Source organism: Acomys russatus, chromosome 16 (assembly GCF_903995435.1).
Source record: "Acomys russatus chromosome 16, mAcoRus1.1, whole genome shotgun sequence".
Lineage (NCBI taxonomy): Eukaryota > Metazoa > Chordata > Mammalia > Rodentia > Muridae > Acomys > Acomys russatus.
The window spans coordinates 9898348-9916889 of record NC_067152.1 but is presented as its reverse complement, the minus strand read 5'-3'; the positions used below and the strand labels follow the sequence as shown (position 1 = coordinate 9916889).

The window sequence follows — 18542 nt, the reverse complement described above, 5'->3', positions numbered from 1 at the left end:
GAGTGCTGGGATTAAAGGCGTGCAGCGTGCTACCACACCTGGCCAAGTATTTTTTTTAATGCAGATTCCAGCTCCAAGTGGTGGTGGTGCAAGTCTTAGATCCCAGCACACTCAGGAGGTCGAGGCAAGCAGATCTCTGAGTTCAAGGCCAGCCAGGATTACATAGCGAGACCCTGAAGCAGACTTCTGGTCTTTAGCTAAGGCCTGTGGAATCTAGGTGTGTGAGGTGGGGTGGTAGCATTCTGAAACAGCCAGTCTCTTATCCTCTCTTGGAGAAAGTGTATCTGTGAGGAAAAACCCACACATTCAAAACAAAACAAAAAAACCCAAAAAGGTTGTAACTTGGGACTTTCTTTGGAGGGCCCGCTCTCAAATAATGAAACAGAGACTTACTATATTTATTATAAGTTTAGGCACTGTAGCTGTGCAGAGTCCCAGCTACTCTATAACCTGACAGTCCTGGCCTGGTCTACATCCTGCCATGTGGCCCATTGCCTCTCTTAGCACCTTAGTCCTGGCGCGTGTTTCTTCCTCTATGTCTGCCTGGCAGCCCCTTGCACCTCCTCCTTCCCAAAGCTCCTGTCACTGCCGCAAGTCCCGCCTATCCTCTCCTGCCTCAGCTATTGGCCGTCCAGCTCTTTATTAAACCAATCAGAAGGTGCTGGAGGGAGTGTTTATACAAAATACGATGCATCCAAAGAGTAACAATAGCAAAGTCCAGTCTGTACTCAGCTCTCTGCTGGTACAGAAATCAGCATTTGAATAATACAGAGACAGCCTTTACACAGTGCACAAAAAGATCGTCCCAACAAGGTTGAGAAGTACTGGTGCCTTTATTTTGTAGAAGAGATATTGAGGGCACAGAGAAACCAAGGTAACCGAGTCAGGCTCCTGCGTCCTGATTGGTGCTGTTTTTCCGAATACTACCCAGCATGCTTCCTTATCGCTTTCTGGACTTTAGATCAGAACCCGTGAGGTTGTGAGCACAGGGGTGCTTTGATTCCTTTATTACAGTAGTGACCAGCTGATACCCAGCAGTGTGAGAAGTTAGGCATGGGGCTGGAGCAGTGGCTCAGGGATTAGGAGTGCCTGTTGCTCTTGCAGAGGGATCTGGGTTTGGTTCAAAGCACTCACATGGCAGCTCACAACCCTCTGTAACTCTTCCGGCCTTCACGGGCATCAGGCATGCACATGGTGCACAGACATGCATGCAGGCAGAACACCTAGACACAAAATAAAAACATCTTTTTTTAAAAAAAAAGTTGGTGTTTGGGGAAAAAAAGAGAGAAAAGAAAAGCTAGCATGTCCTAAAATTTGGTGAAGGACTAGCTTTGTAAAAGGTTTCCCCCCAACTCTCAACCCTCATCAAAATCATAAGAGGAAAAATGAACAGAAAAGCCACTTGGGCTTAAATGTCACAGCAGTGTCAAAGTGCTGTGAAAATATCAAGTGTTTACATGGTTTTCTGTCTCCCTTGATGGATCTGGAGCACACTTTGAGTAGCCGTTTTCTAGGTGGCTCCAAGGACAACTCAGGAATTTGACACTGCTGGTCTTCCATCATTTTCTCTCTAGTGCCACCTGTAACTGTAGCAACCAAATGAGACTCCTATTCCTCCCTGAGGGGAGACGGTCCATGACTTGTGGACGCCTAGGTCAGAACCATAGTTTAGCACAGTGTGAGGCTTAGGCGAGCGGCGTTGCCTTTGGTGTATGTAAGTTAGTGGAACTGTATCAGGAGGCATATTTGCTTCTTGTGACTAAATACATCATTTCCAACTTGGTGGCCTGTAATGTAACTCACCACTGAGGGAGACACTGAAAGAGAACGGGAAATGAAATTTTAGGGTGTGCACTTTGAGGGCACTACACCTGTGCTGCTTCCCAGCTCTCCTGTAAGAAGTGTGGCAAGAAGCGTTAGTGATTTGTGTGGCTGTAATGTCCAAAGTGATGTCTACTTGGGGCTAGCTAAAACTCCCTTCATGTGTGCTTTGCATTCTGGTTTTTCTAGTTGTGTGAAAGTTTGAACTTGAAAGATTATTGGAGCATTATTTGGGTAGTTAAATACTAATGAAGCTGTTTGGATGTTTGCTTCCCGTGTCTGGACTTTGAACAGAAGATAGTTTCTTTCTTTCTTTCTTTTTAAATTTAAAAAAATATATATTTATTTATTATGTATACAGTGTTCTGCCTGCATGTACACCTGCATGCCAAAAGAGGGCATCAGATCACATTATAGATGGTTGTGAGCCACCATGTGGTTGCTGGGAATTGAACTCAGGACCTCTGGAAGAGCAGCCGGTGCTCTTAACCCCTGAGCCATCTCTCCAGCCCCCCTTTCTTTCTTTCTTTTTTAGATTTATTTATTTATTATGTATACAGTGTTCTACCTGCATGTATGTCTGCAGGCCAGAAGAGGGCATTAGATCACATTATACATGGTTGTAAGCTCCATGTGGTTGCTGGGATTTGAACTCAGGGAGGATCTCTGGAAGAGCAGCCAGTGCTCTTAACCTCTGAACCATCTCTCCAGCCCCAATTTATTTATTTGTATAATATATACAGTGCTCTGCCTGTATGTACCCTTGCATGCCAGAAGAGGGCACCAGATCTCATTATAAATGGTTGTGAGCTACCATGTGGTTGCTGGGAACTGAACTCAGGACCTTTGGAAGAATAGCCAGTGCTCTTGATCTCTGAACTATCTCTCCAGCCCCCACAGGAGATAGTTTCAATTGTTCAGAAGCAAAGATGGCTAGAAAATGCTGTGGCTTGACACAGCTGTCTAGACTTCTGGCCATGCTGGGGCCTTGGTATAAGTATGGTGTAACACTTTGGGAGAGAGTTTGTTTCCTTTTGTTTGTTTGGGTTTTCTTTTTCCCTTCCTTCCTTCCTTCCTTCCTTCTTTCCTTTCTTTCTTTTTAGTTTTTTGAGGCAGGGTTTCTCTGAGTCACCTTTGCTGTCCTAGACTTACTTTGTAGACTGGGCTGGCCTCAAGCTCACAGCGATCTGCCTGTCTCTGCCTCCAGAGTGCGGGGATTGAAGGCATGCACCAACGTGACCGTGAATTTTGATCTCCTTAAAAACCACAAAAATAGCCGGGCGTGGTGGTGCACGCCTTTAATCCCAGCACTGGGGAGGCCGAGGCAGGCAGATCTCTGTGAGTTTGAAGTCAGCCCAGTCTGCAGAGCGAGTCCAAGACAGCCAGGAGTACACAGAGAAGCTCTGTCTTGAAAAACAAACAACAACAAAACACACAGAAATATTATGAGGATATGTTTTCGTTTTAATCCCAGGTGGTGAGATAAGGGGATAAGGGGCTGCTTCACAGCAGCTGACTGTGATTTGCTCTGGAGGGGGCATGATTTTGCCAGCTACGTATAGTTTCTGCCTTTGTGTGATGTTTGGAATTCTCAGAGGGTATATAAACGTTAGGGCCCCTAGAGGCAGGGTTGGTGGTTGGTTGCTTGGTTGTTGGTTGCTTTTGGTCACAGTTTGTTAAGTAGTCTGTGCAGGGAAACAACAAGAAGAAATTAGATATCCTGACTGTGAAGATTAAATTTGCCCCTAATCAGCAGGAAGTAGTCTAACGATGGTGTCACCCCCTTTCCGACCCCTGGTTTTATCCAGCGATCTCTTTTCTTTCCTCTCTATCCTTTTTTTCCTTATCTAGTGTTAGGGGGTTGTAAGGGAAGAAAGAAGTGGGGTGGAAGAAAGAACCCACAAAGTCTGGTTACAGGCATTAACCAGGTAATTCACAGCAAGTGAGTTTTTCACAGCATCCCCAGAACAGACATCCTCCTCAGCCAGCTAGGAAGAGTGCTCTATGGGACCACTCTTGCCCTTGGTTTGGGCTTTTCTTTCCTCTTAATGACTAGTTGGCAGGATGGATGGCTGTCAGGCCGTGAGCCATCTTCTAGTGCCGGGCTTGGCTAGTATAACTTCCATTAGGAAAGATGGGTGGGGGCCCATGAGTTAAAGGTGCGGGTGGCTTTGAAAGCCTCTCAACTTGCCCTGTAAAGTCTGGGATTTTGACTTTGAACATTTTCTTTGGTGACAGATGTAATAATGCTGTCTCTCCAAGCAGCCTCTTTCCTGTTGGATCATGTGTTGGCCACAGGAGCTTGAGAAGCTGGGCGTGTCCAGCAGGATTTATTTTACTCATTCCATTGTGTAAGATGATCTTTCTCTGAATGAAATTGTATGTATACTAAAGTGGGTGCCAGGCGAGAGCTTATTCATAAGAAGGATCCGAGAGAACTTTGTGTACGACTGATCAAAAGACTGGCGTTTCTCTTCCGACGTGGACTCTTTGTGCTGTATTTTACTTGAATGAAAAGCGCCAGCACTGTGGGCTGAAGGCGTGTTTGGCAGTAAAGTGCTTCACTTCCCTAGTGCGTGCCAGGCACTGGGTTCCTTCCTGCACCACAAAACCCAAACAGAACAAAACTGAAACACACAGCGTGTGCTAACACTCTTACCATATTAACCCATTCTGTGTGCCTAATCACCCAAGATGGCAGGTGCTATTTATTAGCTGTGTTCCACAGGTGTGCAAACCCACGAGAGAGCTGGCCTAAGGCCACCAGCATTGAAGCTCAACCAGTTGTTGTTGCTGAGTCCCCAGCACTAACTGGGCTGCCACCACTGTCCACCTTTGAGCTCATCTAGTGGGTACTGGGTCTTCACAGATTCCATTTCATATAATGTAGGCCTTAAAACTTTTGAGACATGGGCTTGCTCCTATGGAATGCTACTTTAAAATGATGTATTTGCTCCTTATTTTCCTAGTTTGCTTTTGTTAGTACTAAAGAATTGTTTCATCATTTATTCCTTTTTTTGTTTGTTTTTTGTTTTGTTTTGTTTTTTTTGAGACAGGGTTTCTCTGTGTAGTCTTGGTTGTCCTGGACTCCCTTTGTAGACGAGGCTGGCCTCGAACTCACAGTCATCCGCCTGCCTCTGCCTCCCGAGTGCTGGGATTAAAGGCGTGCGCCACCACGCCCGGCTTTATCATTTATTCCTAATTCTAAAATTTTAGCTGTATAAAGCAGCCACTAAGCTGATATCTAAAGCTTTGGTTTGGGGAAGATTTCATCCATGGGTTTTTGGGTCATTTTTTTTTCTTTTTTCTTTCTTTTTTTTTTGTTTTTCGAGACAGGGTTTCTCTGTGTTAACTGTGGCTGTCCTGCTATTTTTTCTTTTCTTTTTTGAACACATCTTCCTGTTTGTGAATAGCTTGCTGCTTAAATGGAATCCTACATGAGCTGCGTAGGTGTGAGTGCCCTGGGTCTGCACGTTGTGAGTAATGTTAGTGAGAGAAGCAGTTGGTGGTCTCATAGAAGTAGAATATGGCTTAAGGGGAGAGTGTCACAGGAAATAGAAATACTGTCTTTAGGGCTGGAGAAATGGCTCAGTGGTTAAGGGCACCGCCTGCTCTTCCAGAGGTCCTGAGTTCAATTCCCAGCAACCACATGGTGGCTCACAACCATCTATAATGAGATCTGGTGTCCTCTTCTGAAGATAAAGCACTCATATGCAACAAATACAATAAATAAATCTTTAAAACAAAAAGAAAGAAATACTATCTTTATTTTTTCCTAACCTCCACCTCCAGTGTGAAGGGCCCTGCTAGGTAGCAACTAATCACAGTGTGCCCATCAATCTCACAGGGTAGAAATGCCATGAGCTTACTTACTAATGTAAACCTGTTTGCTCCAGCTGATTCCACTGCCCTATGCTTGAGGCAGCCTGTCTGCTATAGCATCACATCCGGTACAGTCAACTTGTCTGACTGCTCTGACCCTTACATAGTTTTCACGTCAGTCACTCTGCCTGCTGAGCTGAAACAGCATCGAGAGTTCACTCTGTGGGGACTTCTGCCATTGCTCCTGGGTATTGGAGGTTGGGGTGGGGGGCAGGAATTTAGGGACTGCCAAGGAGAAATAGCACACAGGTAAGACCTGAAGGTATTTCTTTTGGGCCAGTGTTCCTTGCTTCAAGAGTATTTTTTTTTTTTTTAAAGATTTTTGTATGTGTTTGTTTATATAGTGTTCTGCTTCATGTACACCTGCAGGCCAGAAGAGGGCATCATTATCACATTATAGATGGTTGTGAGCCACCATGTGGTTGCTGGGAATTGAATTCAGTACCTCTGAAGAGCAGTCAGTGCTCTTAACCATCTGGGTCATCTGTCCAACTTAAAGAGTCATTTAAAAAAATTCCTGCCTCAGGGCTGGAGAGATGGCTCAGAGGGTAAGAGGTTAAGAGGCTGCTCTTCCAGAGGTCCTGAGTTCAATTCCCAGCAACCACATAGTGGCTCACAACCATCTATAGTGAGATCTAGTGCCCTCTTCTGGTGCACAGACATACATGCAGACCAAAAAAAAAAAAAAAAAAAACCCCACAAAAAACCCAAACCCCAAAACAAACAAACACAACACTGTGTGTATAATAAATAAATAAATAAATACATCTTTTAAAAAAAGAAAATCCCTGCCTCACATAGCATTGCCTGCAAAAATAGTCTGAAATATATATAAAGTTTTTACCATTCCTAGTTCTCTGTAGTTGAACAACCTTTCAGTAATTGCACTTTATTTTTTATTTTTGGTTTTTTGAGAGAGTTTCTCTGTGTAGCCCTGGCTGTCCTAGAACTCACTATGTAGGCAAGGTTGGCCTCGAACTCACAGAGATCCTCCCGCCTCTGCCTCCCAAGTGTTGGGATTATAGGCGTGTAGCACCATGCCTGGCCATAAAACCTTTATTTATTTATTATTCTTTGTTTTGTTTTTGTTTTTCAGGCTTTTTGTTTGGTTGGTTTGGTTTGGTTTTTTGAGACAGGTCTCTGTGTAGCCTTGGCTGTCCTGGACTCGCTTTGTAGACGAGGCTGGCCTTGAATTCACATCAATCTGCCTGCCTCTGCCTCCCAAATGCAGGGATTAAAGGCGTGAACTGCCATGTCAGGCAAAGCCCTTTATTTTTTAAGGGATATTTGTTTATTTTATTTTGTCTAGATGAATGTTTTACTTGTGTGTTTGTATGTGTCTCATGTTTGTGCCTAGTCCCCAGGAAGTCCGAAGAGAGTCAGGTCCTGGAGCTGCAGATCTGGTTGTGAGCTGCCATGCGGTGCTGGGACTTGAACCCAGGCCCTGTGGAGGAGCAGAGTGTGCTCTTAACCACAGAGCCCTCTTCAGCCCCTAAGGACATTCTTATTTTGAGATTATTACAGTTTCACAGAACATCGCAAAAACTCTCCTTCCATGTGGGTTCCAGGGACAAAACTCAGGCCCACAGGTTCACTGACCCTGGAAAGGGCCCAGAATTCAGTTGATGGGCCTTAAAGTGAGTGTGTGGTCAGCTTTCTTTCTATTGTTTTGAAGCAAGGTCTTATTGTACTGCCCAGCAGCAGCTGGTCTCCAACTTCTTGTTTTTGTGGGATTTTTCTGTATGTTTGAACTTCTACAACCCGGGCAAACTCCCTGCCGTTGTTATAGTCCTAGCCCCTGTGTATTTGTGTGTGTGAGAGAGAGACAGGGTTTCCCTGAATAGCCTTGGCTGTCCTGGAACTCTGTTCTACAGACCATGCTGACCTCCTGCCTCTGTCTCCAGAACTACCGCCAGGCCGTGGTTTTGGCCCTCCATGGGGTTCTGCATCTGTGCAGCTCGGCCTGGGTCTGGTGACTGCAGAATCCGCTACTGTGTGCTGTGTGTCGGAACCAAGACTTAACTTACACTCTCCTGCTGCCAGCACTGCACTGACTGTGAGTGTGCAGTCCAGACTAGGAGTTTCTGGTGACTTCTTGATAATCTGCCTCCTGTGAATATACCCTCAACATTTAGGAGGCAAAGGCAGGCAGATTGCTGTGAGTTCGAGGCCAGTCTGGTTTGCAAAGTGAGTCCAGGACAGTCAAGGCTACACAGAGAAACCTTGTCTCCAAAAACAAAAAACAAACAAACAAAAGTTGTTCGATAGGCCGGATGGTGGTGGCACGTGCCTTTAATCCTATCCCAGGACATGCCAGCCTGGTCTACAGAGTGAGTTCCAGGATAACCAGAGCTACACAGAGAAACCCTGTCTCAAAAAAAAAAAACAAAAAAAAAACAAAACAAAAGCAAAAAAGTTCAAATTGTTTTGACAAGTAGTTTTAGGAACTTTGAGATGAAGTAATTTAAAGTGCTCATTTAGAAATATTGCAGCAGCACAAAGCGTGTGTAGATAGAAGGCCAGCGCCCGCCTCTGCCAGAAGTAATCGACTCAGTTGTAGACTTGTTACTTACATTTCTCTCTGCTTGTGTGCCTGCGTGTGCGCGCGCACTCGAGTGTGGTGTGTGTGTGTGTCAGTATGTCCATCATTCAGCTCCATGTCTGTGCACTTTCCCCACCTCCAGGCACAGCGCTTCCCCTGATGGCTAGTACATGATGGTGATAATTTTCCTTGCACAGTGTTTAAAAGCACCGGGTTTGAGGACAAGGTTCTTCCTGTAGTGCTCGCTCTGTTATAAAGGGGATGGGAGAGGCACCTTTTTAGAAAAATTCCAGTTTTAAGTTTCTCCTTTAAACTGATACCCAGTCATAAAATTGTTAAGTATGGAGTGCCTGGGCTGTTTCAACATGTACACAATGGGAAATGTTTTCATCATATCGATCTTCTCCGACTTCTGTCATTTCTTTATGGAAAACACACTCACACCTCTAACTTTTGGAAGTACTTAGTATATTATATTGTCATTATGCCGGTCACCACTCCCCTTACTCCTGTCTGACTCTAGTTTAGCACCTATTTCTCAGCCTCGCCAGTCTGTCCTTCCCCTGCCTTTAAGGACCTGAAAAAGATGAGCTTTAGTCCTTGTTCCGTGGGCTTGGGTTGAAGTAAAGCTGTAGCTTTATTTGCCAGTAAATCAATAGACTCTGGATGTTAGGCTGTGTTCTCTCACTTTATGATAAATAATGCAGAGCTCCCTTGTGGTGAGCTGCCTTGCTGAACCCCGGGGAGGTGGGGACTGTGAGCAGTCAGCTTCAGAGCGCCTGCGATCCTTTGGGGTTTTGTCTTCTCATCAGCTGCTCAGTCAGATGGAGTGTTTTCTTAACGCTCCCAAAATGTACAGTTCAGCCTTTGTTTTGAAACCATTGCTTCTGTCTTCTCTCCCATTACTTTGATTGCTTTGATGAGACATTCAAGCTGTGCAGTCGTATCCTTTCATTTCCATAGCCTACAGAAGCCAGTGTGATGGTTAACTGTAGGCGAGCGGTGTTGCATCTACTCAGCTGGAACTCACCCTTAAAGATGAAGTACGTGTTGACAAAGGCCCCCCTTCCCCCCCAGACTTAGCGATGTGAACAGAGGTACCTGGGTCCTTTGGCTCTTTAGTGGAAACCAGAGTGAAAGTTTAGGAAATGTGACTTAATGAGCCAGGATGTGTGTACTGGGGGGAGAGACATGAGTGAGTGTGAGAGTGATTGTATGGGTGTGCGTGTGTGTGTGATGTGAATGTGTGTGAGCACGTATGTGTATTTCTGTGGTGTGTATGTGTATGAGAGAGTGAGTGTGCTGTGAGTGTGTATATGAACGTGTGTGTATATGTGTGTGGTGTGTGTGAGTATGAGAGAATGAGTGTGGTGTTGTATCAATGCCTCTGTGCGTGCATGTGTGTGAGCGCGCGAGTGTGTATGTGTGTGTGAGTGAATGTGGTGTGGGTGTCTGTATGTGAGTGTGTACATGTGAGTGAGTGTGATATTTATGTATGTATGTACGTCTGTGAGTGTATGTGTGTGTCTCTGAGTGTGTATATGTGTGTCTCTTTGTGAACGTGTATGTGTGTGCGTGTGAGAGTGAGTAATGGTGTGAGTGTCTGTGTATGTGAGCGTGTGTATGTGAGGGTGTGTGTGTGGTATATATGTGTGTGAGTGTGCGTTTGGGGAGGCAAAGAATCCAAAGGCGTATAGTAAGGAATTAGAGATACAGAGAATCTCCAGAGTTGAGTTACTTTGCTCTGAGAGGAAGGTGCTGGGGAAAGACAAGGGCAGGATGGAGGCTAATAGTCACTTCATCATGCAGCCATTTGCTTTGTTTGAGTGATGGACTTTGATGACAGGGGCTTCTTCCCTGCCCCTTTTCTGTGTGAGCAGCTCAGAAAGAAGGCTAAGAAATAGCCCTGTGTAGAAAATTACACCCACAAATGGCCCCAAGATTTCCCACTGCCAGGTTCTGAAATGAGCTGCCCAAGACAGCAATCTGATCCCATTGCCGACTGCCTTTCTCCCGGTCCCGCCACCAGGTCTTCAGAATGTGTCCTGACAGCTTCAACTTGTGTTGCTGCAGACTTGCTGCATTTTCAATTACTGACATGCAGGAATTTAGTATTTTACTGTGCCTGAAGTAGGTGGTTGCTAGCCTCTTGATATTGGATACCTTTCCAAGCTATGAAGTATTAGACCATAGTGGGTAATAAAGTGCCCACAGTTACAGTACAGAACAGACTCTGGGAGCTGTACTGGGCGAAGAGGCCGGGGTGGCACGCCCTCATTCTGCCTGAGGTTGTTTGCCAGAAAGGGCTGTTGAACTGAAAAGCAAGTTGAGCCTCAGCTGGGCCAGTTCCTATATCTGAACATGAAAGTGGCTCGTTAAAGATTAAAGGGCTGCTTGGTCTTCCTGGCCCCAAGATGGACTGATCTCTGCTATGGCGACAGCTTCTCTCTCCCAGGAGAGGCCATTTTATACAGCAGGTTTGTGCTTCCAAACGTTCCAGTGAGCTGCACTGGCTGATACGGTGGCGATAAGTTGACATTTGGGCACTCTGAAGACATCTGAGCTCTATAGCATCCATGGTTTGGATTTCTGGGAAAACTGCCTCATCAGGAAGTCAGGAGCCTCAGCTTTCAGCCTGTCCCCGTGGGGAGGCGTTCTCCTTTGTTTCATTTGACTTCCCTGGAGTCAAGCAAACTTGCGATTTCTCAGCAATAAACATTCCATGAAGTCCCTTGTGCTGTATACCAGGTGTGAAAGTGGCTTGGTGCGACCAGACAGCGGGTGACAGTGGTTAGGGTAATTGTCTTCTGGAGACTTGAGAAAAACAACAGTCCAACTGAGAAAATAAGTAACAGTCCAGTTACATTCTGTGTGGTTCCTGTGGCTAGGAGGGCTGATGTGACTACTCTTCAACTTGATGGTCTTTGAAAACAGATTTCATTTTACTCAGTGTGTGCTTCAGTCCAGGTAAATGGCAGTAACCTCCAGGTACCGTCCCACCAGGCACCGTCGCAGGCTGGGTTGTTCCTGAGCTGTTCTGGGAGGGAGGGGCTCATTTATGATTCAGATTCTCCCCCTGTGTTCACTGGGGCCTCCGAGGACCTGCAATGGAAGCGATGTTTTCCCTAAGCACCCTTCTTGGTTCTTAAGCAGCACTAGAGTTGATTCTTGAGTACCCTAAAGCTTATTTCATTCTTCTGCTTAATTTCTGTGATTTATTAGATGATAGCTGTTTGTATGGTATCTATTTTCTTTTTTAAATTAATTTAAAATCTTTAAATAATTTATTCACATTACATCCTGTTTTTCTTAAGTAGTAGGTACTCTTGTTTCTTTCAAAAAGGGGGTGGGTAGGTAGAGAGAGGACTCAGTGGGTGGAGCACTTTACTTTTGTAGAAGACTTAAATTTGAGTCCCATGGTGGCACATACCTTTAATCCAGCTGTCGGGAGGCAGAGGCAGGCCTATCTCTGTGAGTTCGAGGCCAGCCTGGTCTACAAAGTGAGTCCAGGACAGCCAAGGCTACACAGAGAGACCCTATCTTGAAAAAACACAAAATTGAGTCTCAGTACCCCATATCCAGGGAGATCTGGCATGTTCTTCCGGTCATCCCCCTCCTGCACATACATAATTAAAAAAAAAAAAAAAAAAAAAAAAAAAAAAAAAAAAAATATATATATATATATATATATATATATATATATATATATATATATATATATATATTAAGGTGTGTTTGGGCAATAAGCGCACTCCACACCAACAGTTAGAATTTGGCAGTGTCTGGGACAGCCATTGGTTCTGGGAAATTTGAGTTTTCTTGATTTACTAACACAGAGAGACCCTGTCTCGAAAAATCCAAAAAAAAAAAAAAAAAAAAAAAAAAAAAAAAAAGAAAGAAAGAAAAAGAAAAAGAAAAGAAAAGAAAAGAAATGTACTGAGTGTGGTGGGCATGCCTGTAATGTCTGTCTCAGGAGGTGGAGAGAGAAAGATCGTTTGTTTGAAGCCAGTCTGTGCTATCTGGTCTCAAAAAAAAAAAAGACTTCTCCTTCCTGTACCTATTGCAGCTCTCTGCCTGAATGTGTTGACCTCTGATCTCTTTTTGCATATCCTTGCTAATTTTGTATGTATTTTAATTTTCTTTTTCATAGTTGTTGTTTGTACCATTAGGCTCTATTACAGGGGGGAAAAAGTCATTCATTATATGCTTAGTCCAGGTAAAACAATGTGTGAGATATATGCAACTTTTTTCATTGTTTTTTCTTTTTAAAATTTATTTATTATGTATACAGTATTCTGCCTGCATGTATGCCTACATGCCAGAAGAAGGCACCAGATCTCATCATCGATGGTTATGAGACACTATGTAGTTGCTGGGAATTGAACTTAGGACCTCGGAAGTTCAGACAGTGCTCTTAACCTCTGAGCCATCTCTCCAGCCCTTTGGTTTTTCTTTTTCTTTTCTTTTTAAATTCTTTTTAGATTGATTTATTCATTAATTATGTACACAGTGTTGTATCTGCTTGTGCACCTGCAGGCCAGAAGAGGGCATCAGATCACATTATAGATCGATGTGAGCCACCATGTGGGTGCTGGGAATTGAACTCAGGACCTCTGGAAGAGCAGTCAGTGAGTGCTCTTAACCTCTGAGCCATCTCTCCAGCCTGCCCTTTGGTTTTTCAAGACAAGGTTTCTCTGTACAGCCTTGGCTGTCCTAGACTCACTTTGTAGACCAGGCCGACCACTTACTGAGTGCTGGGATGAAAGGCAGCAAGTTTAAAATGCTTAATTTTCAGTTTGTTGAGGGGAGAGAGGGGAAGATTGACAGCAACTTCTTGTTTTGGGGCAGTCTCACTCGTGTTTGTTTGTTTTGGTTTTTCGAGACAGGGTTTCTCTGTGTAACAGCTCTAGCTGTCCTGGACTCACTTTGTAGACCAGGCTGGCCATGAACTCATGGAGATCTGCCTGCCTCTGCCTCCCAAGTGCTGGGATTAAAGGCATGCGCCACCACGCCTGGCTTGCTCTCTCTTGTTGTTTGAACTGTTGCAGCCTAGCTGGCCCATAAGCTTCTGTCTCATCTCCCACTCCGGCCCTGGAGAGCTGAGAATACAGCTGCATGCCTCTGCACACCACTGTCTCCAGGGATAGAGCTTAGCTTGTCCAGCTTGCACAGCAGGCACTTTTACTCACCAGCCCGTCTCCATGTTCCTGTGTGTGTGTGTGTGTGTGTGTGTGTGTGTGTGTGTGTGTGTGTGTTTGCATTCGAGCATGCTAACACTTGTGTGTGTGTCTCATGCTGGCCTGCAGCTTACTGTGTACCTAGGCTGGCTTCAAAATCATGTAATTACCCCATTTAAAAAAACCCAAAAACTATTAATAGTCCTATCAGGTGGGTTGCTTTAAGTTTTAAAAATTAAAGAACTTAAATGGCAGAACCAGTCCTTTTTTTGTTTTTTCAAGACAGAGTTTCTCCGTGTAGCCTTGGCTGTCCCAAACTCACTTTGTAGACCAGGCTGGCCTCGAACTCACAGCGATCCACCTGCCTTTGCTGGGATTAAAGGCGTGTGGCACAATGCCTCGCCTTTTTTTTTTTTTTTTTTTGCCTCGCCTTTTTTTATTTTACTTTTTATTTCTACATAGTCTCATAATCTTTGCAAAATGTCCAAAAACCTCAAGTGCCTGGAGCCATTAGTTCAAATTTAGTATCTTATGAGTTTTTCCCTCAGTCTAAAAGGAGGTACAGAGACCAAGAAGAGACTTGATACCCTATGAGCATATACAGGGGGAGGAAGTCCCCCTCAGTCACAGTCATAGGGGAGGAGAGTAAGGGGAAGATGGGAGGGAGGGAGGAATGGGAGGATACAAGGGAGGGGATAACCATTGAGATGTAATATGAATAAATTAATAAAATTTTTAAAAAAGGAGGTACAGAGTATACAGTGTGGCTGCATATTGGAGAAATAGGGTAAAGCTATCAGTCAGAACCTCAGAGAGGGGAATGATTAACCCCCCACCCCCCACCCACACACACACAGCTGAACGGTGTCTCAGAGGATTGAGGAGGCCCATGCTTCTGCCGGTGTGGTCCACAGTGACTCCCAGCGCATCATTGCTAGATTTTCTCACCCTTAAAAATTTACCAGAGTAGGCGGAGCTAATAGCCTTTGTAGGACACCACTAAAAGAGACTGTGCGTGACCCTCAAGAGTTGTTTTATATTAGTCTGTGTGGGGCTTATCCTCAGCTGCAGAAGGATTTACTGGAGTGTGGTTCATGAGATAACGAGTGAGTGTCTGCTCCTCTGAAGATGCCTTATCCCTTGAAAAGGACTAATTAGCACAGAGCATCTGAATAGGAAACACCGACCGACCAGAGAAAGACCAGAGGGTGCTTATGACACCCTGCTCCACAGTAGCTGCCCTTATGGAATGCTGTACTTATGAAGCATTGTGTGAGTTGGGCAAAACGAAACTGGAAAAACTCCACTGGAAGACAGTGGAGTAGCATAGTTTCTAAACTCAAATTTGGTCTACATGTTCTTGTTTATTGGTTTTGTTTTTTGACACAGATTCTCACTGTGTAGCCCTGGCTGTCCTGGAACTCGCGGTGCAGACTAGGCTGGCCTCAAATTCACAGAAATCCACCTGCCTCTGCCCCCAGAGTGCTGGGATTAAAGCTGCCAGGCTTGCCTACATATTTTAGTTAACCTAGCTTTCCCTGACTGGCAGCCTGTGTTGGCAGCTCCACCCAAAACCTACCTTGAAAGATGGAGGACGCCAGGTGTGGGGGCCTTGAGTGTCCTTGCTTGAGAATGACCGGTGGGTTGGAGGGGAGCACTGAGATGTCTTTACCAGAGAGCAAAAGGATCTGATATAAATGCCTCTCTTGTCAAATTGAAGCATCCAGAGGCTGGAGACATGGCTCAGGGCTTAAGAGCTCTGGTTCCAGGCAGCATCCATTAAGATGCTCTTCCAGAGGACCCAGGTTCAATTCCCAGCACCCACATGGCAGCTGACAACTGTAACTCCTGTTCCAGGGGGTCTGGCTCCTTTACTCATGATGGCAAAACACCAGTGTACATAAAATAAATGTAAAAAGAGAGAGTGCGAGCATGGGAGTTCTGTGGCTCTGTTTCCTAGCACATATGTAGGAGCTCACAGCAGTCTGTTAACTCCAGTCCCAGAGGATCTGATGGCCTGTTTTTAAGCAACATGTATAAGTGTGGTGTACAAGTGCCTACCTATCACGTAAAGCTAAAGCGCCCAGGCTGCAAGGAAGTGAGCTTTGGTTTCTTTGTTTAACACCGATGGCAATTCTAGCCTGTCAAGGCTAATTCAGTGATAATGAATAGCTCTCGATGAGCCAGTCATTCTCAAATTGATTTTTAAATAAACAGACTAATAAGAAAGAATTGATATACATTTAGGGACTTTGCTTTTTAAGGGCAAATATTAAAGCAACCTCCTGTATTCCTTAGGCATCCCAAAGATAGGATGGTAGATGATTTAGCTTTAGCATAGTGTATGGCATCTGGGAAAGGAAAAAAAGCCTCCTGCTACTTTTGTTTTAATGAGAGAAGTCTGGCTAAGGACATAGAGAGGTCAGAGGAGGCGGAGTGGGAAGGGAGAAATGAGCCTGGTTATAGCTGATAAAAATTCACCAGCAGGATCCCACCAGCCGCCAGTGACTCCACTAGTTCTCCCAGTCCACTGACCCCAGTGTTACCCTTTACAAAGGCAAAGCAACCTGTGTATCACCCTTCTGGGAAAACCTTCAGAGCTGTGAGCCTGTTACCTACAGCAGCTGTCTGTGGGGAGCCTCAGGCGGTTCTGAGATGAAATTTCAGAAACTGGCCACCAGAGCCTTCCAGGGAAGGGCTCCAGCCGTGGGGGAAATGAACGGTACCCGCCTCCCCAGGTAAATCCACCTTTGATTGAAAACAATCAGCGGGTGCCTCTTTGTTAGGCAGCAGTGGATTGCTAATGGCCCAGGCTGGCTTGTTTGGGGAACAGGAGTTTTGCTGGCATGAGTCAGCACTGTCCTGGGTAAAGCCTGAGCTCTGTTGCAACATTGCTTACCACAGATCCGTCCCCAGGCGGCACCATTCACTGTCCCTGAAAGCAGCTGCTGTTGGCCGCTGAGATGATCTCATCAGAACATGGCTCCAGCGACCTCAGCTGCAGCTTCTTCGGGCGGCCTGCTGTCTGCTATGGCAGTGTTTTGAGACAGGCAAAAGCAGGTAACCCCTGATGGTTTCTTGGTTTCCTTAAGGCAGACTAAGTTGTGGGCATAGAAACTGGAAAATCAAGGCTCAGTTTGAGAGTCTAAAGCCAGCTCTTCCATTCTTTGACATGGTCCTTAAGGGAACAAATTTCCTTTCTAAGGGGATTGGGTGTTTTAGACCTAAGCGGGCCACTGGTTGTATAGAAGGCGTGCGACTTTACTCATATTTTATTTCATTTTTTCTGTTCTTTTTGTGTCTTACGAGAAACAGTTTCGTCAAGCTAAGTTATGGCGAAAGGCAAGGCAGGCACATTTGCTTCCCTTCTTATTAAGTGGCTACTAAGCTGTGGGTAGTGCTGTCTCACCAGTGGGTTCGTGGGCCCCCCCCCCTTTCCTCTGAGGGGTTATGGTCCTCTCTCATTCCTGGTTCTGTTTCAGTCCATGCCTGTCTCTTTCCTGGTTTTGCCTCCAAACTTTTTATCTGTTTAACCAGAGTGCCACTGTCATCTCTAGTCACTCTGCTCCCTCCTCCGTGCTTCCCTCTGACACACCTGGCCCGCTGATTGAGTCTAGAAGTCACTTCTTCAAAGCCACTGCTTTCTTTCCGAGACTGGGCGAGGTCCATCAGAGGGTGTGCTGATTATCCCAGCCATAGAATGGGGAGGTGAGAACCTCATCCGTTTCGTTTGAGCTGTGTCCGTGGTCCATGGTTTTCAGTAGAGGCCTACACTTGAACTCTCATCTCTGGTGCTCGCTCAGTGTCTTTGTCCTTCTACCCTTAGTAGCTTGTTCATGCCTCACAGAACCTCAGAGAGCACCAACTTACCAACACCCCGCCCCACCCACATCCCTATCACCCCGTCTTTTATCTCTGCCTGGCTGTTACAGTGCTGCGGCATTTCCCAGCAGTCTTCATTTTCCCTCTCCCAGTGGGACCCCTTCCCCCCTTTCCCCCCACTAACATAAGTGTTGAGGTTTTGCCTCAACAAGGCTTTGGCTTGTTGTTTGCCATCTTCCTTCCCCGCCCCACAAGACCCTCAAATATGTTCATAAATTGAAGCACCCTCACCATATCTTTCTAGCTCAGCAGTGTTTCTCAGACTTGAGCCTTATTGGCAGCTGGACAAACCTTGACCAACTGTGTGTGAGAGACGTAGCCAAGGCCCCGCTATCTAAAACCTCACAGCTGAACTCATCATGTCTGATGAGATGGAAGCCCCAGATGTTTTGTTGGTTTCCATAAGCTGGGGCAGGGGTGGGGGGTGGGGTGGGGCCCAGGGGTGGGGAGCCCAGGGGTGGGGGGAAAAACTGGAAAATGCTTAGCCTTCAGATGTGAGTCAAGGTTGCTCAGTTGGGAGTCTAAAGCTCTTCCTTTAAAAAAAAAAAAAGATTTATTTATTTATTTTGTACACAGTGTTGTGTCTGCACGTATGCATGCATGCCAGAAGCAGGAACCAGATCTCATTATAGATGGTTGTGAGCCACCTTGTGGTTGCTGGGAATTAAACTCAGGACCTCTGGAAGAGCAGCCTCCGGGCCATCTCTCCAGCTCAAGCTCTTCCATTTTTGACAGCTCTTTTTATTTTTAAATTCACAGTCTCTAAATGAGATAGCCTGTGGCTGCTAAATCCCGCTGGCTGTACTGGAATACTGTTCATATGGCTTTTCTTCATCCTTACTCACTGTTTTAAATTATAGATGAGTGGACATTTAAAGAAACATTTCCTGCTGGGCATGGTGGCACACGCCTTTAATCCCAGCACTTGGGGAGGCAGAGGCAGGAAGATCTCTGAGTTTGAGGCCAGCCTGATCTACAAAAATGGAGTCCAGGCCAGCCAAGGCTACACAGAGGAAACCCTGTCTTGAAAAAACAAAAACAACCCCCGCCTTCCTGGCAGGCATAGTTCCCAGTACTTTGCAGGCAGAGGCAAGTGGATCTCTGAGTTCAAGGCTAGCTTGGTTTACAGAGTGAGTTCCAGTTCCAGGGTCTACATAGTGAGACCCTGGCTGGCGGTAGTGGTGGGGGACAAACATTTTCCCTGTCTTTATTTTATGTGTATGGCTGTTTTGCTTGTG

General features: G+C 45.5%; 1 protein-coding gene across 2 annotated transcripts in view; it reads left to right on the top strand.

Annotated features, from left to right (window-relative positions):
• Rffl (ring finger and FYVE like domain containing E3 ubiquitin protein ligase) overlaps window positions 1-18542 on the top strand; it is a 72066-nt gene that overhangs the window by 12008 nt on the left and 41516 nt on the right. For both annotated transcript variants that reach the window (XM_051158130.1, XM_051158129.1), the window contains exon 2: window positions 16327-16482. In XM_051158130.1, the coding sequence (XP_051014087.1) occupies window positions 16386-16482 (97 nt within the window). In that variant the 5' untranslated portion in view covers window positions 16327-16385. The remainder of the gene's footprint in view (window positions 1-16326; window positions 16483-18542) is intronic.